General features: G+C 42.8%; 3 protein-coding genes across 3 annotated transcripts; 1 reads left to right on the top strand and 2 right to left on the bottom strand.

Moving 5' to 3' along the window:
* Positions 1-1,140: 1,140 nt before the first annotated feature.
* Positions 1,141-3,089, top strand: rag2 (recombination activating gene 2). The gene has a single exon (XM_071487903.1). The coding sequence runs from the start codon at positions 1,226-1,228 to the stop codon at positions 2,825-2,827; it is 1,602 nt and encodes a 533-aa protein (XP_071344004.1). The 5' UTR covers positions 1,141-1,225; the 3' UTR covers positions 2,828-3,089.
* Positions 3,090-3,862: 773 nt separating this feature from the next.
* rag1 (recombination activating 1) lies at positions 3,863-9,677 on the bottom strand. The gene is given in 4 exon segments (XM_071503157.1): positions 3,863-5,721; positions 5,723-7,250; positions 8,107-9,239; positions 9,337-9,677. Coding segments are annotated over 4 exon segments (3,207 nt in total). The 5' UTR covers positions 9,672-9,677; the 3' UTR covers positions 3,863-5,510.
* Positions 9,678-20,605: 10,928 nt separating this feature from the next.
* Positions 20,606-24,195, bottom strand: LOC139635734 (uncharacterized). The gene is made up of 4 exons (XM_071503146.1): positions 24,013-24,195; positions 23,661-23,865; positions 22,158-22,349; positions 20,606-21,766 (listed from the first exon to the last, which is right to left on the bottom strand). Exons 2-4 carry the CDS (start codon positions 23,851-23,853, stop codon positions 21,453-21,455), a joined length of 699 nt encoding a protein of 232 aa, XP_071359247.1. The 5' UTR covers positions 23,854-23,865; positions 24,013-24,195; the 3' UTR covers positions 20,606-21,452.
* Between the last annotated feature and the right edge of the window lie 315 nt (positions 24,196-24,510).

Here is a 24,510-nt window from a genome sequence, read left to right as displayed (position 1 = left end):
GTGTTTGTGAGTCAACGAAGCTTCACAAACTCTGTCACCATCTACTTTTGTCAAAGTTCGACTACATAAAGAGCCCTTTAGCTTCATCTTAGCAATCTTAAGATTCACAGTAAAGTGAGCTCAAGCCCTGCATCTGGCCCTGGCTGTAAGGTAAGCAAACTAAAGCTTATGATTCTCAAATAAGGGACAGCTCTTCAAATCAGTATTGTGCTATTGTTAATATAAATTCACTTGTAAAGTCTATGTAACCATCCTGCTAAGTGGAAAATATAGTCTTGATCGAAGTGACTCAAACTGACCATGGCAGGCAAGTTGTTAAAGCTAATAAAATTATATTGTTAAACATGTTAGTTGAATGATGGCACAATAGCTGCACCAGCCAGATTCAGAATAAACTCTAAAACTGTAGCATAACTCAAAGAGAAATTATGTCATTCATTCAATGAAAATTCATTCAGTAATTTTGTTTTGATTCATCTGCCACCAAAACCTAGTGCACAATGTACATGCTGTGCCATTGTCCAATAATTTCATAATGTTATTGACACTGGTGCAGTAGATAATGTAACCCATTCTCCAGGAAATTCAAACTGAGTCATGTCACCATTTGTATATATTTCCAGAAAGTTACAGACTCAGTGAAGCAGCTTGTTGAAGTGTTTGTACCGGTCTCATGCTGCCGTTTAAGACTCTGATTCAAGCATAAAAACTTCTAAATATGACGTTTGGTTATGGTTGAAAAAAATTAATTGGACCAAAGTGGAGGTAATTGTTATACTATACTTTATACTTTTGTACTTGTATAATGACCATAGGAAGAAAAAAAAAAGCACAGCTCTACTTTGTGTTGTAGAAGTACTCGTAGTAGTAGTTGTTGTTCGTTACATGTATGTAATGTCATGTCCTTGCTTTATTATTATCATTATTATTCCTTTATTTGCTATATATCTGCACTACTACTGTCTAAATGTTGATAGCATTATGCATGCCACATTTCACTTTTCAAAAAAGTGGCTTGTAAAGAGGCTGCATTACCGTCTCCCCCTATTTATCATTTTGGGGTCTGTAGCACCTATTATGATCATATGGATAATCATCTTCCACGTGCTGTTATAATAAACAGGAAGTCAAAATTTAAAACCCTAAAATGAAAACAAGCAACAGCTGACTGACACATTGTGTTTGTGTGTTTGTGCCCTGTTTTGATGCAGGCACCTGCTGGAAAATGACCCTGAAAGCATTAACTCCAGTGAACTGTGCAAGCCTCCTACAGCCTGGCTGCTCTCTGCTACAGCTGGATGGTGAGGTTCTCCTGTTTGGCCAGAAAGGATGGCCCAAGCGCTCATGTCCAACAGGTGTATTTGGGGTTCGGTTAAAACAGGATGAGATGAAGTTAAGGGCAATCACCTTCTCCAATGATTCCAGCTACCTTCCTCCATTACGTTGTCCTGCTGTCTGCCGGCTTGACCCCTATGACGGGTTTCCAGAGAGTTATCTCATCCACGGTGGCCGTACTCCAAATAACGAGATCTCGTCAAGCTTGTACTTGCTGACCATGGATAGTCGAGGCTGCAATCGAAAACTGACCCTTTGCTGCAAAGAGAAGGAACTGGTGGGAGAAGTTCCAGGGGCCCGATACGGCCACACAATGAGCATGGTTCAAAGCCGTGGGAAGACAGCTTGTGTATTATTTGGGGGTAGATCCTACATGCCTGCAGGAGAGCGGACCACAGAGAGCTGGAACAGCGTTGTCGACTGTCCTCCCCAGGTGTTCCTGTTTGACCTGGAGTTTGGGTGCTCTTCTGCTCATACTTTACCTGAGCTCAGTGACGGACAGTCCTTCCATTTGGCCCTTGCTAGAGAAGATTGTGTATACTTCATTGGAGGTCACTCACTCACCTCTGACTCCCGCCCCCCACGGCTCTTCCGCCTGCATGTTGAGCTTCTGCAGGGCAGCCCTTTGCTCTCCTGTGAGGCCCTCGACTCTGGCATATCCATCTCTAGCGCCTTAGTCACCCGGGCAGTTCCCACTCACAGGTACATTATCTTAGGTGGATATCAGTCAGACTCTCAGAAGAGGATGGAGTGCAGCACTGTGATTCTGGATGAGAAAGGGATCCACTTTGAGACTTTAGAACCACCTAAGTGGACCCCAGATATCCTCCATAGTCGCACTTGGTTCGGGGGCAGTGCTGGGGAGGGAAACATCCTACTTGCTGTACCTACTGAGGGAAGGGCATCCCAACCAGATATGCATTACTTCTATCTGGTGAGTTTCCAGACAGAGGAGGGAGGCAAAGAGGAAGAAGGAACCCAAGGCTGCAGCCAGGAGTCAACAGATTACGATGACTCTACTCCTCTTGAGGACTCTGAGGAGCTCTACTTTGGTCGTGAGCCACATGAGCTGGAAGACAGCAGTGATGGAGAAGGGGATACTTACAATGAAGACGATGAGGAGGATGAATCACAAACAGGCTACTGGATCAAATGTTGCCTGAGCTGTCAGGTGAACCCCAACACATGGGAGCCATACTACTCCACTGAGCTCCACCGACCAGCTATGATCTTTTGCTCCAGAGGGGAGGGGGGGCACTGGGTCCACGCCCAGTGCATGGAACTGTCTGAGACCCTGCTACTGAGACTCTCTCAGGGCAGCAGAAAGTATTTCTGCCTCGACCACGGAGGCCTGCCCTACCAGGAGATGACCCCACCTCGACAGGTCATGCCCCTGAAGCGCACTCCCATGAAAGTTAAAGACAGAAGAACGCCTCCAACAATCAAGATGTCCCCTGCCAAAAAAAGCTTTTTCAGAAGACTTTTTGACTGACTTGATTCTAGATGTATAGTCACTGTTAAGAATGTTGTGTACTGTGTATTTAGGGAGCTTTCTTCTTTACATAAATGAATAAATGATTGATGAAAAACATCTGCATGTGAAGACATAAAAACTTTAATTGCAAACTGATATTTCATGTCTGACAGCTGTATATTTTCATCAGAATTTTACAATGTTTGAATAAAGATGTAATATTTTGTCTGTCCACAAGATTAGTTATTTGTATCAGCTGCATAAAAGTTCCTTGTCATTTTGTATTGCATTAATGACCCCATGTTTTTACTTTTTACGATTCTTTCTACAATTACACTGATGATTGATGAATGGAACATTTACTCAATGAAATTTGTGATGACAATAACCAATAAACTGCCTCAAATTCTCTGTCTTTATACCAGTTCATTTCTAATGTGTTTTCATGTTACAAAAAAAGTAATAGTATAATAGTATGATATAGTAGCTATTTTGTATTCAATCAAGGACCAATGTGAAAATATTTTGTTATTGTTACTCACTTGAAAGTCAATGTGACCATCCTGCTGATTGGAAAATATAATCAAGCACTGTCTTTGTTAAAGTGACACAAACTGACTACAGCAGTCATAACAATGTTGTTAAATCTAATAAAATGACATTATATTGTTGTACATGTCAGTTGAATGATGGCATGATAGCTGCCACACTCAGCACACAACTTTAGGATAATTCCAAGAGAAATTGTGAAATTCATTAAATGCAGAATTCATTCAGTAGCTTAGTTTTGATTAATCCTACTTTCAAACATACCAGTATCTAGTAGATAGATAGATAGATAGATAGATAGATAGATAGATAGATAGATAGATAGATAGATAGATAGATAGATAGATAGATCTGTAGGCTTTTAAAATGTCATGAAAATAAATAATTGAAATGCAAGCTTGATTTAAAAAATGTTAATCTTGTATTCCAGGACCACAGTGAAAATAAGCTGTGCTGTCTTCCAGGAAGAAATGTACCTGGATTGTGTGCTCCTAATACAAATTTAAAACACAAAATGAATAATAATTTGTTTAATAAAACAAACCACAGGATTAAGTCAGATTCTGTCTTTATTTATTCTTCGGTGGGGAAAAAAAGTAGTAAAAAATATGTGAACACTATACAACATAAACAAACTTGAAAAAGTAGTGGAGCCTCAGTGTAACACTGCGTCAGTATGCAAAGTAAATAACCACTGAAAATCTTCTGCAACCCCAGTAAACAGTATCTGATATTTAGTGTAGTATGGAAAAACAAAATGAGGAAGTACGTGGTAAAAAGTGAACAAGTACAATTTTATGAATCATCCATCATCCATTACTTTGGAAATGCAATTCATTACAGCAAAAAAACAAATACGAGGCAAGTTCCAATATAATGCACTCAAAACATGGTGTCATTGTACAAGTGTGACATCTATCCAATGAAATGTGAATATTTCACAGCTGTCATATGGTTAAACCTATGACAGTAAAATCTAATCAAACATTCAATCAAATAAGAAAACAAAATTGCCTGTCACAATTCAAAATGGTGAGGGCAGAAAAAGACAATATGATCAATCAATCAAACAAATAAAGTTGCCAACAAATCAGTTTAAATCAGGTCTCTCAAACTCCTGCCCATCCCTCTCCTCTGTCAGCTGTGGCAATGAAAAAATATCAGCAGAGAAAAAGAGCCAGGTTATATACAGTACTTAAGAAAAATCTCTGCCTGCTAGAGAGTCCATGGGGTATTAGGCTCCGTAATGGACCATACTGTATTTTTATGATATCAACAAAAAGGTCAGTATATGCTTTATTTTATGTGAAGATGTTGAATAAGTATCATCTATCCTCCACTGTGCAAAAACTAAAAGAGATAAAAATTGGTTCAAAGTGACCTGGCATCTATTCTGCCCCTGAGGGATCCCACGATAAAGCACTAAAGTAATCTTTTTCAGAGGGCACTCATGAAACAAAGAACATTTGGGTCTCTGTGATTGCATTTTGCTCTAGCTCAAATGATATATTAATACAGTGGCCACAAATGTGGTCTTTTTAACACAATTTCCCCCCATGACTTACAGCACTTTCATCTGTTTCCATAAATACCCTCTCCATATAAATTCATAAATGTGTCATATCCTTGCAATAGAATAAACTGAACCATATTTCACAGACGGTGAAGATAAAGAAAAGAACTTTCCAGACCAGAGCAAGTGAAAAGAAACCTGTGGGTTAGTTCTATATTCCTCTGTTGTCCAATCTTACCTAACAAAGCAAGGCAAGGCAAATTTACAGTACATGTATAGAACCTTTCAACAACAGGGCAGTTCAAATACAAGTAACCATTCAAAACAAGTAAAAGACACATTCAAAAACATGGTGTGAAAATAATATTACTTGCCATTAAGTTCTTGAAATTGGTCTTTGGAAGTGCAAGAAAATTGTTATTTAAAGAAAGTCTTTTTGTAAATTCCAACAATAAGTCTAGCCTCCAGCTCAGAGTATAATGATACTGGCTCTTTTCCCCAACTATTCTAAATATCGATCCTGAACATAGCACGTAAATTCAGAATTTATTAACAAGTCAGATGGAGATAAGTAACAAGTTATATAACTATCACGAAATCAATCAAATATCAATACTTAAAGTTCATATCAAAAGAAAATCAAAAATCATTAACTTCAAGAGACATATCCTCATCTTCCTGCACCTCTACTGGGTCAATTGTAGCTTGCAGAGCTTTGGCAGAGTCCTTGTGAGCCTCCATAAACTTCTGCAAGTACTTGGATGTGTAGAGCCAGTGATGTTTCAACACATCCTCAAGTTCAAAGGCCTTTGACTGACGTGCATTCATCTTCCGGAAACGCCTGAACAGCTGACTCATTCCCCTCACTGGCCCAGGCTCCAATGGATCCATCCCTCTCTATGATTTCAGGCACATGGGCCAGAGTCTTGTGAAGGTAATTGGTTATTTTTCCATTGTACCTATATTTGAAGGTAGAGGAGAGGAGGTCAGCAAAATGCTGGGAGTTAAAGCTGTAGCGGCACAGCTGGTCTGGGCATTCCTTGGCTGGGCAGGTGGCACGCCACACAGGTCTCATCTGGAGGTAGAGCCTCATGAGCTCCCTCAGGGCCTCCCTCCTCTCCTCTGAGGGCACCAGTTCACACACCACCTCCACAGCCTCCAGGGTCATTAGCCTGCGGGCGTAGTTCCCATTCATCCTCATTACCGGTTTAAGCTTCATCTTCTTCCTTAGCTGTTTATCTAGGGCTGCCCTCCAGCTGCGCCTTTCCTCCCGGCTGGGGTTGACCTTCTGATACACTTCCCCAATCTCATCCTGGAAGATTTTGTAGAACTCAGTGGCATTGCCAATGTCACAGTGTAATGCATCTATCGTGGGCTGGGTCTCCATGAAGGGCTTTGCAGAGACCCCTTTGACTCTGTCTCGCAGTTCGTCTACAGATTCAGAGAAGGGGTTGGTTCTCCATATTTCATAACGATCTAGGTTCTCTTCATGACAGCGGGTGACTGAGTGTAGCACCATGTTTTGAGAGGCCTCTGCCCGACTCGAGTCACACAGAGTGCAGACATATGTGGACCCTGAGGACTCCAGACCTTCCATCTCTCGCACCATCTTCTCATCGTATCCCGTGCCTCTGAAGTGGAAGCGGAAGGAGCGAGGCAGGCCGCCTATGGTCAGAATGAGCCTACTCTCTTTCATTGCGTTACGCTCTGCAACTAAAGGCCCCAGGAGAGCTGTGAGTGTCTCATGGTCTGACTCATCCACAAACATCAAGCAAAGGGGCTTACAGGACAGTTCTGAGTTTGGCCTTGGTTCGGTGAAGATGGTAACCTCCTCCTCCTTATCGTCTGCCAGGACAGAAACAGACATAACAGTGAAAGAGAAACGTACAGCCTTCTCAGGAACAGCTGGTCCTCCACCGTGCTTCTCGCTGACATCACCCATGCCATCACAACATTCCTTGATCATGACAGTAAAGCCTGAGGTACAAGCACTGTCTTCCATCCCACTCTCTCTCAGCCCCTCCATGATGTCCTCCTCCAGATCCTTTAATGCTGACACCAGTGCCACATCATAGCGAAACCGCCGAGTGATGGTGTCAGCTGGGGCGTCATCCACTGAAGAAGCCCATCCAGCGAGCCCATTAATAATGCCAACATTGCAAGATGTTGACACATTCTTGAGAGCTGGCTGCCATTCAAACTGGTGAAAGCCTGGGAGAAGCTCCTTCTCCGCTGCTCGGAGGGTGTGCAGGGGCTGAAAGATCTGGCGGCCACTGGTGGCTTTGACGGTCCTGTACATCTTGTGATACTGGCTGCAGCTCAGGAAAGTGTTCACCCGAATGGCCAAGCACACTGCGGGGTGCAACCCAGAGCCTCTGCCTGCAGGGAGAGAGAAAATGAAAAGAGAGAAAATTTCAGAAAAAGACAGAATGAGGCAAAATAAAAACAGAAATACAAAAGGAAATTGAGAGGAAAAGACTAAGACATGAAGAGAATTATTTAACACCAAACTATGGAAGCTAATTTTTGTGATTTTTGAAGAACTGCAGTATCTAACATTTCCTCATTTCATATCCCGCATTTGGAGTCATTTATACCATGAGACAGAGAGAATCGAGAATTTAACACTCAGATGTGAATGTATCATTGTCAAAAGCCCACAAGCCCATGATTACAAAATCCAATATTTCCTAATTTCCAAATGTTATAAGGGGACAGAGGGTTGAATCAGTGAAGCTGGCAAAAGTGATGTATTGGCTGCAGATGAAAACAGACACCAGCTGGCTTCTATTCCCCAGAGAGGAGGATGGTGCTGTCTGTGTAATTTGCAGATACAAGAGCTGCTGATGTTGTTTTGATTATAACAGCCCCTTCACAAGAGTTGTTATTGTGCATTAAAGGGAGTATGAGAATGAGAGACTGACAGACAAGCAGACAGAGAACGAGAGTGGGAGAGAATCAGGGAGGGGTTGGGCGTGTACCAGCAGTGGTTCAATCGACAGAGATGGACAATAATGAAACGCTTTTCAATCAAAATCACAGAAAACTTTCTTCTTTCTTCTTTTCGATAGTGAACTTTTCATCTCATTGTTATTTATGTGATGATTGTATTCCTCAGAGGTAGGAGGAAATATTAATGAGCAAACACTATCATAATTTTCATTTGTTTGTGTCCCTCTTTCTTGGCTCTGGAGAGTTATGTTGATTGAACAAAAGGTTTATAATAGCCTATTACCTTGCATCATGGCCTCGAGCTCATCTGCCTGCCGATGTTCATTCCCAGATCGCAGTGCAAGCAGGAACAGTGTCAGACACACAGACTTCAGGTCACCACCTTCCTCTTTGTCTGCAAACACTTTCACCTGGTTCTTCAGATCCCTCAGCCGATGCTTCTGGGCACGACGGGTTAGTGATAGCAAGTGCTGACGGGGTCTTCCCCCTTTATTGGCTAGCAGGTAGTTATCAAGATCTGATGACTGCTTTTGTGCATCCTGTTCATTCAGCTCATGGTCCCGACAGTGAGCTTTAAATGAGTCCAACCTTACCTGCTCGCCACAACCGCCTCTGGGGCAAAGCAGAGGCAGGGAATGCAGTGCTGATAAAAAGGTTTTGGCAGGTGGGGTGAGATCATCAGGGCCACAGGGCAAGTTGCAGGCAGGGCAGTGAGGTCCCAAAACGTGGTTATATTTTATAATACAGCTGCGGCAGAAGAGGTGCCCACAGGGGGACTGAACTGGATCAAAGAGCAGGTGGTCACATACCAGGCAGGTAAAAGAAAAGAGAAAGTCCACTGGGAGCCTCTCAGAGATCAGCTTTGTGCTAAGGTGGTCTCTCTGGCAATGGGTGATATTCCTCACCCATTGCTCTCTCTGGATGCTGGGTTTCCTCCAACCCCTGGGCACTGGACCATTATGACGGTCTCCAAATGATCTCAGAACTCTTCTCTCTCCTACGGTGATGCTGTCACCGTGCTCCCACCTGGTCCTTTTTGCCAGGCTCTGGGCTCTGGGAATGGTCTTCCTCCTCTTCCTCCCAGTCCGCTGGAATGAACATTTCTTGGGGAAGCAAAGGTTGCAGAGGGATGAGTGGGGTTTCCACTCAGGGACTCTTATTTTGGAGAAGCTGCAGACACCACCCCCTCGTATGGCAGCCATCCAGCAGCGATGGCAGAAGGAAAGAGGGTGGACAGATTCTGTGTCATCTGTCACATCAACTTTGAAGACTTTGAGGATGACCTCTGGCCAGCCTGTAAACCTGCAGCTCATTTTACGCAGAACACCTTTACTCGCCTCATCCAGATCCCCACGAACTTCATGCACTGGGCCTTTGACTTTCCTCAGGGCCATTCCACACAGACGGCAGAGACATCTTGATAAAACAAAATCAATGTTGTCAAATTCTTGGAAAGAAACATTTATAATATACTGAATATAGTGTAGATTATTATATGGTGACATCTGATTACCTGAGGTGGTTCATGTGGGTGTCCATTTCCTCTAGCTTCTTATCTACCCTCCGGCCTGGGCCCTCCACATTTTCCTTGCTTTTTCCCCCAAGGCACAATTTCATAACACTCCCTGGACTCACACCATTATCTAATTCTATTTCTGGAGCTGCAGGAGGTGAGATCCCTAACAAGCCTCCTTTCTCAGGCTGTATATCACTGGGGAGAGGGGCCTTCTCCATGGACTTCACCCTAAATAGCTTAAACTTCCACTGAGAGTACTCAGAGTGGGGATGCTGGAGCTCAGCCGGCATGGAGGATCTGGGGCCATCTGTCTCCAGGTTCTCCTCCGCCATGATGCACTTTCGATCTTAGACCCTGGAGAGGGGAGGAGGGTTTAGTTTGATACATTACAAAAGTATGAAAATGATTTCAGCTGTCCATGAGAAGCCCATTAATGGATAAAGAGAAAAAATTTGAAGGGTTAGATCCCTAGATATCCCCAGCGCCTTCTCAGTGTTGAGCCCATGACACAATCTAACAGCTTTACTTCATTCCTGTTGAATTTATACCCCAGGTGCCCTGAAATCCCACTGAACAGAGAATAGTGAGTCCTGACCTAGAGTGCTGTATTATACCATAAGTGGCATTTAGATCTTGTGTAAAATGCATGAGACAAGCATTGGGGGATCGATACAGCACCAAAATCTTCATTTCTCTCATCTCCAATCCCATCGCTCAGGGAGCCATTGTGACTTTTTTCCTTTGACACAGCGAGTTTGCTAAATGGGCAACCTTATCCGTGCAAGGCTGTCAGTCATTTATATTAGTCATTTTCTTGGCTTGAGAGGGAATTGGAGCCCCTGGAGCCTCCGACTGGCATTTTAAATGCAGAGAAAAAATCTGAGACACTGCAAACTTATTTCATAAATACATACATATTGACCAAACAGGAGGGAAAACAAAACAAGAACAATCATATTGAATAAAGATCATAAAGACTTATTCCAAACACAGCATTGTTCAATTTAAGAGTCGTATTTCAACAGCCAAGTGGCCTTGATACAGCTCAGGTAGGATCAATGATACTGCACTGACAGACCGTATTTCATCTCCTCCCATACTATCTAGGTTCCATTACCAGTTCAGACAATAAAGCTGTCAAACAATCTTAGAAACTATTACATCCATAGTTGAGTCTTACCATTGCACACCTGTAGTGCACATACTGTAGCATCTTCCATCTATCCATTTTTCAGTGGTCTCACTACGTTTTCTCCCTGGGAGGCTTGACTCTGGCTGTCTCCTTCATTTCCTTGCTCTCTGTGTACTTCACATGCTGAACTCTCCTTTGAGACAAACAGCTGAGCCTGTGTGCATGTGTGTCAGCTGGGCTCTTACCTTGTTTTTCAGTCTCAGCTGGCGTCAGCTCTCCTGGGGGTCCTCTCTCCGCATGAGAGCACAAGGGAAGCCCTGGAGCCCTGCACACTACATGGACTGTATGTGTTTGAGTCTGTCACAGTTTGCAGCATCCATACAGTGGGATTGCTCCTGTCTCTCTCCTTGTGTCTTGTATTTATACCCTTCCTTTGATGGGATCCCAACTGTTAATGTCTGCCACCTGATACAGGCAGCTGATTTGAGGAAAAAAAACAAGGTCAACCCCAAAGCACAGTTGCAAACATGTGCACGTATAGAATCCAACAGCCTAACCTAAACAAACCACTTTCTACCACACCACACTGATCCTCAGCTGGAAACACCTCTATGTCACCTTTATCTCCCCTCTCTCTTATCCATCTGCAGGTTCACCTCATCCAGGTGGCCTCAGTGTGACAGGAAGACAGATACTTTAAACCCATGAAAAGGCTACTGGAGCAGAGTACACACAACATAGCACAAAATAAATGCACTGTCTTGTCCCACAGTGTGTCAAATATTGTATTAAAATGATTTTATGATAGTGACATTACAAATTTAGACACAGTCAAATTAATTTGATAAAAAAAACATGGATGAATACAGGAGCTGACAGAAAAAATAACACATTCATGTCAGTGCACATTAGCAGCTTGTTAAAGCTGAGAATGATCTTTATTTGCTTGTGTGTGTGTGACTGTCAGAAGTGTTGAGGTGTTCTTTAATGAGGCCATATTTTAAGGGCAGTGTTAAGTATATATCCTATGTTTTAGTCATTTTCTCCTCTGACAATAGTGTGAACTGTCAAAAACATAAAAAGTGACATTGCGGTAATGTCTTATGAAGACATGGTGTCATAGTCTCTGTCTGTAAATGACAAGAATGACTTTCAAATGGAAGGTTTGAATAAATGAGGAAAAACAGAAACCAGCCGTAACTGTGGTAGTGATTATGTTTTCTATTGTTATTATTGTCATTCTAATGTCTGTATCATTGAGATTTCTCCTCGTGCCACTTCACATCATCTTTCAGTGTATGTGACTGATGCGCCAGAAAGTCAGGTGTTGACTGCCATGAATCAACATGACAAAGACAGCGACACAAGTGAGTTGTATCAGGTTGAATACCAATTAGCAGTGTGTGTTAGCTGTTGGAGTGTGAACGTTTATCAGGCATTTACTATTCTGACAAGTGAGTTTTCAAAGCGACACAAGGTAACTAACAACGGTACATAGAGGCCACATAGTCACGCATAGTTCAAAAACAAACCAGAAAACATATACTGAACGTGTTAACATGTTCTTTTTTTAATCCAAGATACTACATTGTGTATGCATTATGTTTTGTGTTGCAGTCATGTTGTACACCCCTATAGTTTTTATCCACACTTCCTCTCTTTACATATTGTCAGCAGCGAAGCAGCACATCTCATTCATTTCTCCCAATGCTGTCTCTCCCTCGCCATTCAGAATGAGTTTTAATTAGACAGTATCATCTGATATAATGTCTCAGTAGGTATGGGGAGTATTTGCCCAAGATCATTCTTGTTTGTAATTATCCAGGGGATTAATCTGGTGTATTCGCCACAGGAGCCTGTTGCTGTTGCGCTGGAATTGCCAGCCAACTCATTAGACACACAGTCAGTGGGCACCAAACAACAGTTGGGTCTCTCCCACTCTTGTCATCTTAACAGGGGAGCAGGATGAATACTGGCAGGCTTTGCAGCTTATATTTGGTGCATATGGTCAAATGTGACCTTAACAAGCAAGAGTAATAATTTTTGTTTTTTGGGTTTTGTTTTTTTTTTTGGTGACAGACATACTCACTCACAGGAAATGCTGAGGAGTAAATACACAGAAAAGTTGAGGCAGAAAGTGTTGCTTATTAACTATTCAAATCCATCAGGCACAGCTGGGAGATTTAAAGCACACAATGCATGATACATTACATATCCAAGAACAAGCAAATGATGGATTGTAGCAAGATGTTCCCAGCCTATTTATAGTTGATATTTAGATTTACGACAGCCAGGTAGCCACATGTTTCCAAGGTAAACGGCGCACCTAGCTCCATGGCAGAAACGGAGCTGCAGATGTCTGCCTGACAAACAAGTGGTGACCCCCTAAGACCCTCATCTCTCTGCGCCTTCTAATTGACTTGTTATTGATCAACTCAAAGACAGTTTGATTTATGGGGTGGAGGACTTGTGGAGACAGCCACCTGGCATGGAGCGGAGTGTTATGAATGTGAGGAGCAGACCCTGGGGGACTGGAGGCTGCAGTTTAGGAGGACATACAGGAGTTTGCAATGCACCACCAAACTGACAACTTGCAGTAGGTGGGGGTGTTTATTTTCGAATATGATGAATCCAAACAACAGCCGTGATCAATGCATGTGTGTGTGTGTGTGTGAGTATGTAGCAGGTGTGTGCTGTGGGAGGGATGAGTGGGAATATGGCAGAGACAGTACATGTGTTTTGGGAGGGGAAAGGGTGGAGTGAAATGGAGGATGGGAGGGGCTGTGTGTCTGTGTTTGCGAGTTCCTGCTGGTCTGTAGGTGACACACAAGAACAAGACAAAATAAATATAAAGTAGTCTTGTTAATCCATTCTTAAGAAACTGAGGAATCATTTCACTTTTGGGCCGGTGTCTGTAAAACAAAGAGGCAGACAAGACAGAGAAAGGGAACGAGAGGGAAGGTGTAAGAGGTGAAAGAGAGAGAGAGATGGAGAAGGGGGATATAGTAGTGATCTTGAGTAAAGGAGTTGCACAGGATAACAGGCTTAGCTCAGAGTGGAGAACACAAAAGGGCTTAAGGCTGATTGCAGGCTGTGACAAGGAAAGGGGGGAAGAGATCAAGCCTTCCAGGCAGAACTATGTAAGCTGAGGGTCCAAAAAAAAAGACCCTCTGACAGCTCAAGTCACACAGCAGCTTAAGGAAAAGTGTCAATAGCAGAGATGGACAATGAATGAAGTCAACAGCACCATCAGTGTCTTCCTCATGGGGGAATAAAATATCAGTGTTGTCCACATTTGAATACACCGAACAAAATTATGATATTTCTAAATGTCATGAAGAATGTAGGTATCTTTTTGCGATTTTTTCAGGCTAAAGAGGCCATTTCACTCTTATATTTCCACTGAGTGTTATGCGATATATAAAGCATTTGGTATGCAAATTTTGATTGCATTTTCTCAGCACACTTAACAACTTCTTCTGCCTCGCTCAGCCAATTCTCAGTGAGTTGCCTCCCACTGCTGTCCATATCTTCCATCCCTCATCCGGAGACATGATTTGGTAGATCAATACTCAAAGAGGTAGACTTGAATGCCGAGCTATTCGTCAAAGCTACCTGCCAGTACAAACCCCTTACCCCACCACTCAAATCCCCCCTCATTCATCTCCCCTTGTCTCTCCCTCTCAAAGTCTTGTTTCCCTTGTCTCGCCCCTCTCCTCTCACCCTCACCTCAGCTTTTGTTAATAATCAATTATGTGATTATTCCAATGAGGTGATTAATTACTGCCTCTCCCTCCCTCTGTACCACAGGTTTGCATGCTTATAATCACACAGTGACAGCCAGGGGCTGGATGAGTTGAGTGATGCTGTCTTGAGGCCTCGCGTGACCCTGTATGACTCGGCTGCATTTGTTGCCGGCTCATCCTGACTGATGGAGCTTTAACAGAGAGCAGAGACACACCACAACAACATCACAGCTTCTACAAATAACATCCCCCACAAGCTGCTGACAGCCTGACACCACAATATCTTCCATGTCCAGCTATCCAAATATTCATTTTATTGGATAGCCTAGTCTTGGGACTGCATTAATTCGTTCCAAGTCTTGCATTATAACTTTCCCTGAGGCGCTGCAGAGTTATTTTGGTTTTGGACAGGTTCCATTCATCTCTTCTGTTCTGGTGAGTTAGACAATATGGAGAACAACTTAAGCTACAGCAACTGTGAGTGTCCATTTTAAGAATCCTTTTCTGGAAAAAAAAAAATCCTATTACCATAGCAAGATAAGCCACATAGGGGTCAATAACACGCAGAGACTGCAGTGTGAATACATGGTGTGATTGTGCTGGGGTGTGCAGTACAGCCTTGTGAAAAGTGAGACCTGCATCTGAGCAGACAATCCAGATGGGTGTTGATCCACCACTTACAGTAAACCAAATGAAATTAAACCCTAAGCCGGATTCAGGAGCACTAGAGTAGAGTGGGGAATCAAGACCACTGTCTTTAATCAAAATAACAATGCTCTTTAATTCTGTGTTAATTAAATGTAGATTTCCCTGATTGAGGAGCAGTCTCCCTGGTGCCAGGGGACCTCCAGTCACGTAAACATCCACTCACTGGATTTGTCTTGTGTTTAACCATGTATTAGTCCTCTTTTCTCAAACTGTCTGGTGCTGGTTTACACAGAAGGTCTGTCAGCTGAGGGATGGTAGCTTGCAAACAGCTCCTCAAGATTTCAAACGTTCAGCATCCTTGAAGGTAGGATTTCTTGGCAAATCGTTAAACACCTTAATGAGTGGGTTACACCCATACAGTCCTCAAATGAAACGAAAGTAATAGAGAATTCTGGGTGCTAAATTTCAGACTATTCGTCTCTTTAGTGGTCATTCTCCTTCTCACCCTTCCTCTCCCCCTTCCTCAGTCCCCCTCCATCAATGTAATGAGCAAATCATGGCCACTAGGGAGAGATGTAGAGAGAGAAATTGGTCCCATTATATGTCAAGGAGTGTGAAAAGAGCAGCGCTGTTGTCTGTCAACTCTAACCCCCAACTATCCCTGGTCTTAACTTCCCACCAAACACAAAGAGTTCTTTTCCCACACGTAGATCGGCTTATTATTTCCCTGTCTTTTAACTAAAAAGTCCATTATAGGAAATGCCAGGACAGCTGTGCCCTTTTCTACACTAGCTCTGCCACAGCCCAGACAAGAGAACAATGGACACAGTAACACACGCCGATTCAGGGCTGATTTAGAGTGACTGGTCTTAAACCCGACTTACAGAGTACAGTAATTATAGGAAGTGAAGGGAGGGGCTGTGAAGGATGCTGTGGATAGGTGGGGGCCTGGGGAGGGAGGTTGTTGTCATTTGGCAGCCAGTCCAGTTGGAGAGAGAAATGATTATTGTAGCCAGAGCCAGGGTGGTGCAGCATTTATCAACCAGTCATCGCAATGATTCACACGATCCAGCGGGGAGCCATTATTTTACCACCCCAGTCTCTCACGGCAACCAGCTGGTGGTGAGTGTGATGATAGCTGTGGGCTTTATGAGCACAAGAACAGGCATACACAGAAGCTGTTTGAGAACAATAGTTTAGAAAGTCCTGTTTCTTGTCAGAGTCATAGGTGGTCTGTGCATTGAACTACACTGAGAAAGAATGGAAGAGCTGAGCCCAACTCATGGGCATATGGCATTTGTTCACTGCAGCAGAATACAGAGATGCCTCACGAAGGGACTGACAAACATGTGCTCCCTTAAGTTGGGAGGGCGAGTAACTAGCGTTGAATACATAAAGATCACAAATTAATACACTATCCACCTGCTTTGCGAGTGCTTTGGGACCCAGGTAGATCTGGAGGCATTGATACAGTTTTTAATCATCTGGCCGTACTAGCAAGTATAACAGTCTCTGCATAAGCAAATAAATTCCACACTGAATTGGGAATATCAGAAAGAGGCAAGGGAGGTCTGCTGTGGCCTTCTCATAATAACAATGATAAAAATGTTATTCTTCTATTCGTGCTCCCCTCACTCTCCCTTTACCAACTTTCCCTTTTGGCTCCCATGCGACGAACACCATTCTAATATGCACATGTTTTCACCCCTTTGCTTTTTGTGAAAAGCCTACAGGAGAGGCAGAGACACATACAGGCAGAGGGAGAGAGATGGGGACTGTTTATTTAGTCAGATGGTCTAACGTGTGTGGAATAGATTGGAGCTGGAGAGAAAGCCGTCTACACAATGGCAGTTGGTGTTAGCGGGTGAGTGAATGATGCTGCGCCTCAAATCACTCCGAAGCGATACTTTATGGTGAAAAGTAAATTGAGATTTTGGACAGTGATGAATTATCATCATCACTGACAGATGTAGTGTTGTATAATGGCAATGACACATCTATCATAGTAAATTATGTTGTAAATTTAGCAACAAGACTGAAGAGTCCACAGCCATGCTAGCGGCTCTGTGAGGCACGACAGCGCTTTGAGCTAAATGTTAACATCAGCATGCAAGCATGTTCATAGTGTCAGTGCCAACATGCTAATGTTTGGTGGGTATGATTTCTACCAAGTTCATCTTAGTGTAGCATGTTAGTGTGCTAATGCTTTCTAATTAGCACAAAGGACACCTAAGGCTGATAGAACAGTGATTAGTTTTGCAGGTATTCATGGTCATGAGCCAAAGTATTGGTTGGTCTTTAATTTTGGCCCGATGATGGCGTCAGATGAAAGGTCTGGGGATCACTAAAGTTATTAGGCTCCTGTGGACCACTGATGTCAATACAAAAATCTAGTACTTTATATTTTTGTCTGGACCAAAGTGGTTGACTGACAGAGCAACTGACAGACTGACATTGCCTTCCCAAGAGCAATGTGTTGGTGTGGCTACAAGTAATGTGCATGCTATGAAAACAACGTTTTTTGCCTCATGTGAGGACACTTAGAATTACAAATAAATAAATAAATGTGCTGCACTAGGTAGTACAGAGGGAGTGATTTCAGACACAGCCTGATTGAGTGCCTATTTGTCTCCTCATTTTCACAGATCTCCTCATTGCTTCCTAGATTATTCACCCGTGCAAAATTCTTTTCCCAGGATGGCTGCAACCACGTCTTCATGTGTGCTTTATACACTCTTTTTTTCCCCTCAGCCTACTCTCGCTTCACTTCCGCATGCCATTCACTGTCATTGTGAAAAGGTGTGTGCGACTCCACGAGTAGAGCAGAACCCATTATCATAAATAGGCCAATAAGTAACTTCACACAATGTGTCTCCAATGCAAGCACACTCTATATGCAAAGCAGAGGCGCACTGTTAAAGAAACTGGCGCCAAGTGATTATATTTGTAATTTAATTTCCTTGGTCACACAGAGATAAGAGAAGGGAGCGGCTACAGTTGGTCAGGGATGAATAGGGTGACCAGAATGGGACTACAGCTTCATTGTCTGGACTCAGATGTCCGAGGCGTCACCTTACGAAGAAGGGGGACCGGGAGAGCAGATATGTAGCCTGCATACGCTGGGATTCTAAGTCTAAGCTCAAAGACACAAAAACAATGTTCGTAGAGAGCAGAGCGAGAGTTCTGTTATGCAAAAACACCCGCACTCTCAAACCCAATGGATGGAAGTGAGTAAGTGCAGATTAAGACACTCTTTTCCCCTAATGCAAGAAATGTCTCTCTCCTTTCTGTTGCTCTCCTTCACACTCAGTTCTGCTGAACAAATGTAATCAGCAGGGTGGTCTGGGTGGGATGTCAGTCACAAAGAGCAATGGCTCATTGTAGATTCTACAGGCAAGATGAACTGGGTCACTGCAAGAAAAATGACTGAAGGACACAAAGTGTTCTCTCTCATGCACCCTCTCTCTTTCTCCCTGTCTGCTTTTTCTGAGATTGTAGGACTGCAGGCATCAAATTTCCTGACTTTTCCATTTTCTAAGAGCGTCCACTTATACTGATGACAGTGCATTGGAGGGCACAATACTGCAGTGGTCAAACTCTGATTGTGACTACATCAGAACATTGGGGGCTACAGAGAGCTGGCGCTGAGGGATGGAGAGAAAAGAGTGAGGTAAGGAAATCTGACACCGCACAGGGACAGTGTGAAACTATTCTGTGACATCTCGAATCCTCTCTCCCCCTTTGTTCTCTCCTCCCCTCATCTTTATATCTGTTTCTTCTCTGCTGTCTTGTCTTTCAGTGAATTTCCTCAGTGTCTTCACTTTGAACCCAACAGCATTAACCTGTCAGGAAAGTTACAAATGTTCTGAGTGAATTATGGAAACCACAGAGAAATAAAACTGCAAAAAGCATGGAGTTCTCGCTTTATTTCATAATTCATCATGCTCCCAGATCGAGCCAAATAAAACTTGACTTATTAAGTAGTCCAGCACTTTCTGACTCAAAATCGTCTGAAATAGGCCCAGCAATATTTATCACACTTTGTCTACCTGGCAAATAAAAGTCAAACACACACAAACACATGCACATACATGCACAGATTTTTTTTTGTGTGTGTGTGTGTGTGTGTGTCATTACTCAGATGAAGGAAGTGTCTCACTCATTTCACCAGATTTCATTGCAAGAGGCAAAGTGATAGATGCTACACCAGCACCACCAAAAGGTAAAATAGAAAACAACAGCTTTTTGCTATTCTTTCTGTCCCTTTCCTCGGCTCCTTCATACAAACTTACAGCTTTGAAAATCAGATTAAGGATGCTTCGCCCTGGCAGCCAGCAAATTTATTTATTTATCCCAATGAACACAACCACAGACACACAGGCATGCACAGAAACACGCACTTTATACTAGAGGGTGGCATAGTGGCAGTGCAGCATAATTAGTAGGACATGGCTGTATAATTGGTCTCTAATTGATATGAAGAGCAGCGGTTTAGCCCAGGTTGTGTTCTACACATGCTGCTGTCTGCGGGCAGGAAACGTCAGCGGCCTGTTCAATCTTGGTACCATCTTCTGATTGATGTCTCTGTAGCAAATGCCCTTCAACAATCAGCACCCTCAATCTCCCTGTGTCTATCAGGCCACCTGTCTATCTCTGTGTAGCATCTTCCTCCATTCATCTGTCATTTTTTTCCTTTGTGCCTAAACATCTCACTATCTCTTTTTTTCCATCTCCACATTGATTCGGGATGTCTTTCTCTGGAGGCATTCTCAACCTTTGGTATGTTTGTCTCAGGAAGGTGCAAGAGCAGCGTTTGTGATGTTGGAAGGTGAAATGTGGAGTGTTTGTTTATGAGATGCAGGCAGCCATAAAAGACTGGGCGCTTTCAAGGGCCCAAACAGTGAATACCAGGGGAAAATAACAGCAACTTCAGATGAAAAGAAATCAAAATGTCAAAAGTGCTTTTATTTACTACTGAAAGTGGGTTACCTGCTCTCTTAATTTAGCAAATTAGGTTTGAAGAGGTTTCTTTGAAGAATGAGGACGGAACTAAGCAAACACTGCTGAGAGGCACAGCTGGACACATGAGGTCAACACACAGAGAACTGGATGGATTTCAAGTTTAGTGGGGGGTACTCCACAGAACAATTCTATTCATGGATCACGTGCTGATGCAAGACGACCTTCAAGGACATTCTCCTCATTTACACAGCAATTAAGCACTACCCTGTTGGTAAATTGAAAAAGAGACAAAAATCCTCTGTGGATTTAATAACAAACTCATTACCAGGGCCCAACAGGGCAGAACTGCCTTTTAATTAGAGCAACACCTGATTAACACCCAATTAACAGAGCCAGAGCCACTTAATTCTACCCCACTTTGGCAGGTTGAGAACATAAACATAAGCAGTCCGGCATCAGAGTGCTTCCTCTCCTCCTGGGAACGTGTGAGAGAAAAGTAAATAACGACTTTGGAGGCAGTCTGTTGTCTGGTGGTCCAAATGCTCTGCAGGGCTGGAAACCGTACGCTGGAAATGCATGAGGTAAGTGATTCAAAAAGGAAACAGATGTAGGACTGGGCTGGCAAAAAAAACTCCTGCTTCACTAACCGTGAAACTCCTGGTGGGCTGATGAAGGACAACTGTCCAAGCAGTGAATCCTTATGTTCAGCCTCACAATACCCACTGCCATTCTCAGATTACACTCTCTTACTTTTAAGACAGACACAGCATCAGGGATGTGAACTTTTAAAACTTTTATTTAGCTTGTTGAGTGTGGACAGCACAGGATCAGCAAAGTCACACAGTGGTTTGTTGAACATACATGCAGTACATTATGGTATCCCTTTGATTTTTTAAAAAAAAATATGGGATAATTTAAAAAGCTTATGACCCCACCTATTTGTGTTATTTATTGCTCATTATTAGCATACATAAAGAAAAGATCACTGAGTATCTGCTGTTACTATTTCACAATCATCATGATGTCCCTTTACATCATACATTAAAGCTCTTGGCTCACATCTCAACTAATAAAATTAAATATATTAAAATAAGCAATTCCTCTTTGATTGAGTTTTCCTATCCAAAGTGTCACATGGTCATCACAAGATATCACTATTTTAGATATACAAGTTCTAAGTTAAAACTTGGATCTGTTCCTGGCCCAGAGACAAACCTGGGCAAACATTTATGAGTTTCACATCATTGCAAATACATCTCCTCCCCATCACCTTGTCAGAGGACAGTTCTCATCTTACATTTGGTGCCAGGTTTCTCTGCCAGTGTTGTTGGTCCTTTGTGTGTTTTTAATTTTATTTCAGTCCATATTAAAAACAAACTGCAGAATTACCACCACAGTCAACCCTGTAGGAAGCTGGAGCATTCAGCTCATTCAGCTCACAGACCTCAGCAAATCTTAATTCCTCTGGCCAACACTTAAGTCCAAACGCAGTTGATTAATACTCAGTTTGGTTATATATAAAAAGCACAGAGGAACTGCTGCTTTCTCCCTGAGTCTGTATTAATGTGTAACTTTCACACATTCACAATAATTTTCTCCGTCATGTCCTCATATTTGCACTCAGTTCAAGGTGATGACATATACCTCTTTGGAGTCAGGTTGCTTTGGCTGTTATCAGGGTAATACCCGTCGCTGAAACATCGTTTAGTAGCCTTAAGTTGAGAGGAAATCCGCCACGACTCCACAGCTTTCTCTAAGTCTGGTAGGATGTCTGGCACAACAAGTTGTTCAACGATAAAAACTATCATCTCCACGACCAGCAGCAGGACCCAGCCCACAGCCCCAAGCCAGTAGGAAGAGCCAAGGCTGGAAAAGTCTTGGCGAATTTCTTCCCGGTGCTGATATGTGAAAACAGACCAGCTGAGGAGGAAGAAGAAACCTGACAGACGAGAAAAACAAGTCATATTAATTTGACGGATATAAGTCATTAAGGTATCATACATCATCCAATCATACATGCCAAGAGCTTCAGAAAAGTGTTTATATGATAATGAACTGCAATTCCATGGAAAGTAAAAAGTCTATTTAAAAATGGCTGCCTTGCAGGATATGCCAATGTGTGGGTTTGACATGAACTACATGAACCAAAAGGCTATTTGGAAATTAATAGGAAATGGGGCTATTTTTACTTTTTTACTTGGAGCACATATATTATTCAAAAGCTCCCAAAACATCAACAGTCTAATTATTAATAAAGTGAAACATAAAAATATGCTGTTTAGCTTAGGGGACCAGTGTTTAACATATTCTGAGCAGTGCAGCGCTGTTACCTGTAGAGGCCATGGTGAGTAGCAGCAGGGTGGTGGGGTAGAGGGCCTGTCCTGCCATGAGCAGAGAGCGGGTGTTGGAGTAGGAGCGCACTGTCTGAGATGTCCAGCAGAGGGAAAACACCAGACACAGAGCACCAGTGCTCACAGCCATCAGGAAGGAAAGAACCCCAAATACCCTCTCTGCTTCCTGGGCTGGAAGACACAGAACAGCAGACATATATACACATTAGGTAAACTAGACTGACATTCACAGTTTACTGCCATAGTTACATGAAACAGTCAATATGATGAAGTGAAACATGCTGAAGTGATGACGCACTCCTGTGCATGCCCCCACACAGCATGTGCCTGCCTACCACTGAAACCAGAAGCGTAAAAACAAGAGTTTGTGTACTTTTCCAGTAGCTATAATGAGACTGAAGCTAATGTCATACAATATTAGACATAATCGGAAGATGACACATTGGAATAAATCAAACACTGACGAGGGAATTTCTTTTTTCAACTGGCACAGCTGTGTTGCAGTTTGACTGACATTGTTACATCCACAATATCAATCAGCTATCCGTCACCAAGCAAATATTGTCAATTACAGCTGTTTTGTGATTATTCATTTAACCTTTCTGTGTTTACTGTCAACCATGCTGGTCCTTATGCTACCACACATGTTGTTAAACAGCATACAACCAGACAGCTAACAGCTGGGCTACCTGTGCTATAATTTACTCTTTTTCTGTTTACTTTCGTGGACTCAGGATGTTTGTTCAATAGATGAATCACTGTGTGATTGTACAGTTATTTACTGGTGATACTTGATTTCTTCCTCTGAACATGGTCTACACATTCTGATTCCAGCTTATTTACTTTTCTAACTATTTGTTGTCAAGTGCTGTTCTCAGAGTTCAAGTAAAAACAGCTGCCTTCAGCCTTTGTTGGGAGTGGATTCGCCCACTGCATACCTGTGCACACACAGTGAGGACACAGGACTTAGAGTACAGTACATTCATTACTCAAGTCAGTTTGTATAATGAAAATATCAGTGTGATAAAACAAACTGACAGGGGACCTCCTTTCTGAAGGTTAGCAATGCCAAGAAACAAGATCTATTAACGGACCAGGTTTCAGCTGATTTCAGCACATCTGCCTGCAGTCAAGTGCGAGACATAAAAAGAATGCACTTCATTGGTACAGGAGCAAGAACAAACATGTTCACTAATCCTGAGAGGCTCTTCTGAAGCCGTGTGTTTTTTCAGATGCTCTTCCTGGTATTGATCCCCTCGAGAGATTCAGAGGTGTAAAATGAGTCCCCCTAGGGCTGCTCTCTAGCCGAACCAGTGTCTTATCTAACACAGCATAACAAAAAGATATATCTATGCCTCATATTATTATGCTGCCCATGTTATTAGTCAGTCAAAGCTCTAACCTAAGCCAGAGTTACAGATTTAGACAGGTGATTTGTTGACTGCTGAAAAATGTTTGAGGTGAATGCGGCTTTTTGCTCACCAGTGAAGACAGTGCCATGTTTACGACTCGTTTCGTCACTTGTAGCGTTGTTCCACTCTGCCCAGAGTCCCCTCTCCTTCAGCCAGAAGGGTGTCCAGACTGCGTAGCACACACACAGGCAACCTGCCAAGCCCACACAGGACTGAGCAAACCTGAAGCGACTGACGGAGTCCCCCAACTCCAGAAACTTCATTTTTCTACAGCACTGAGAGGCAGGTGGGAGAAACAGATCAGTTACTAGAGTGTACTGAAGTTGTGTAACAGCCGGTAAATCTATCTCAAAACTAACCGTTATTTTGCTCATGTAAATCAGATGTGAAAATGTAGAATTATAATCAAAGTACAGTCTTACCTTTGTTGTTGAGGAGGGAAAAAGCTGTCAGGAACAAAGCTGTGAAGTTAGTCCGTGTACAAGAGGACAGAGGACAGGAGCTGCTCGTGTTTACCACTGTACAAACTCTACTATACAAACACTTTCAACACCATGACACATTATTACTTGTGCTGCTCATGACCACAAGCTCTCACACTGTATGCAGATCAAACACCCTTCAGTGTTACTCCGCCTCTGCTGTAATGGAAACTCCCCCAGCCAGCACCTAAATTTCCCCGAGAATTCTCAAACTCTCCACCATGAGCTTACCCCACTGTTTAGAAAGTGAAAGCATAAAAACAACGACCATTCAATATTTCAGAAAGCAGAAGTTTGTGTGGCTGACCAATAAAGAATAACTGTTAAAGGAAGTTATAAAAACCCCTTGATAGTTGAGAGATACACTCAACAGCAACATACCACTCATTTTTTTGTCAAATGCAGAGACTGTGTGCATGTGGGGGTGTGACAGCGGGT

The sequence above is a fragment of the Trachinotus anak genome, unplaced genomic scaffold (genome assembly GCF_046630095.1).
Source record: "Trachinotus anak isolate AG129_WGS33_773 ecotype Australia unplaced genomic scaffold, CSIRO_AGI_Tana_v1 ptg000002l, whole genome shotgun sequence".
Taxonomy (NCBI): domain Eukaryota; kingdom Metazoa; phylum Chordata; class Actinopteri; order Carangiformes; family Carangidae; genus Trachinotus; species Trachinotus anak.
This window is presented reverse-complemented; position numbering and strand designations above follow the sequence as displayed.

What these genes read in the sequence shown, in the direction of transcription:
- LOC139635734 (XM_071503146.1), bottom strand. Translation starts at nt 23,853, where the DNA reads ATGAAGTTTCTGGAGTTGGGGGACTCCGTCAGTCGCTTCAGGTTTGCT. An exon ending in ACATGGCACTGTCTTCACTG is followed by an intron (nt 22,350 to 23,660) that starts GTGAGCAAAAAG and finishes TGTGTCTTCCAG; the next exon opens with CCCAGGAAGCAGAGAGGGTA. An exon ending in ACTCACCATGGCCTCTACAG is followed by an intron (nt 21,767 to 22,157) that starts GTAACAGCGCTG and finishes CTCGTCTGTCAG; the next exon opens with GTTTCTTCTTCCTCCTCAGC.
- rag2 (XM_071487903.1), top strand. Translation starts at nt 1,226, where the DNA reads ATGACCCTGAAAGCATTAACTCCAGTGAACTGTGCAAGCCTCCTACAG.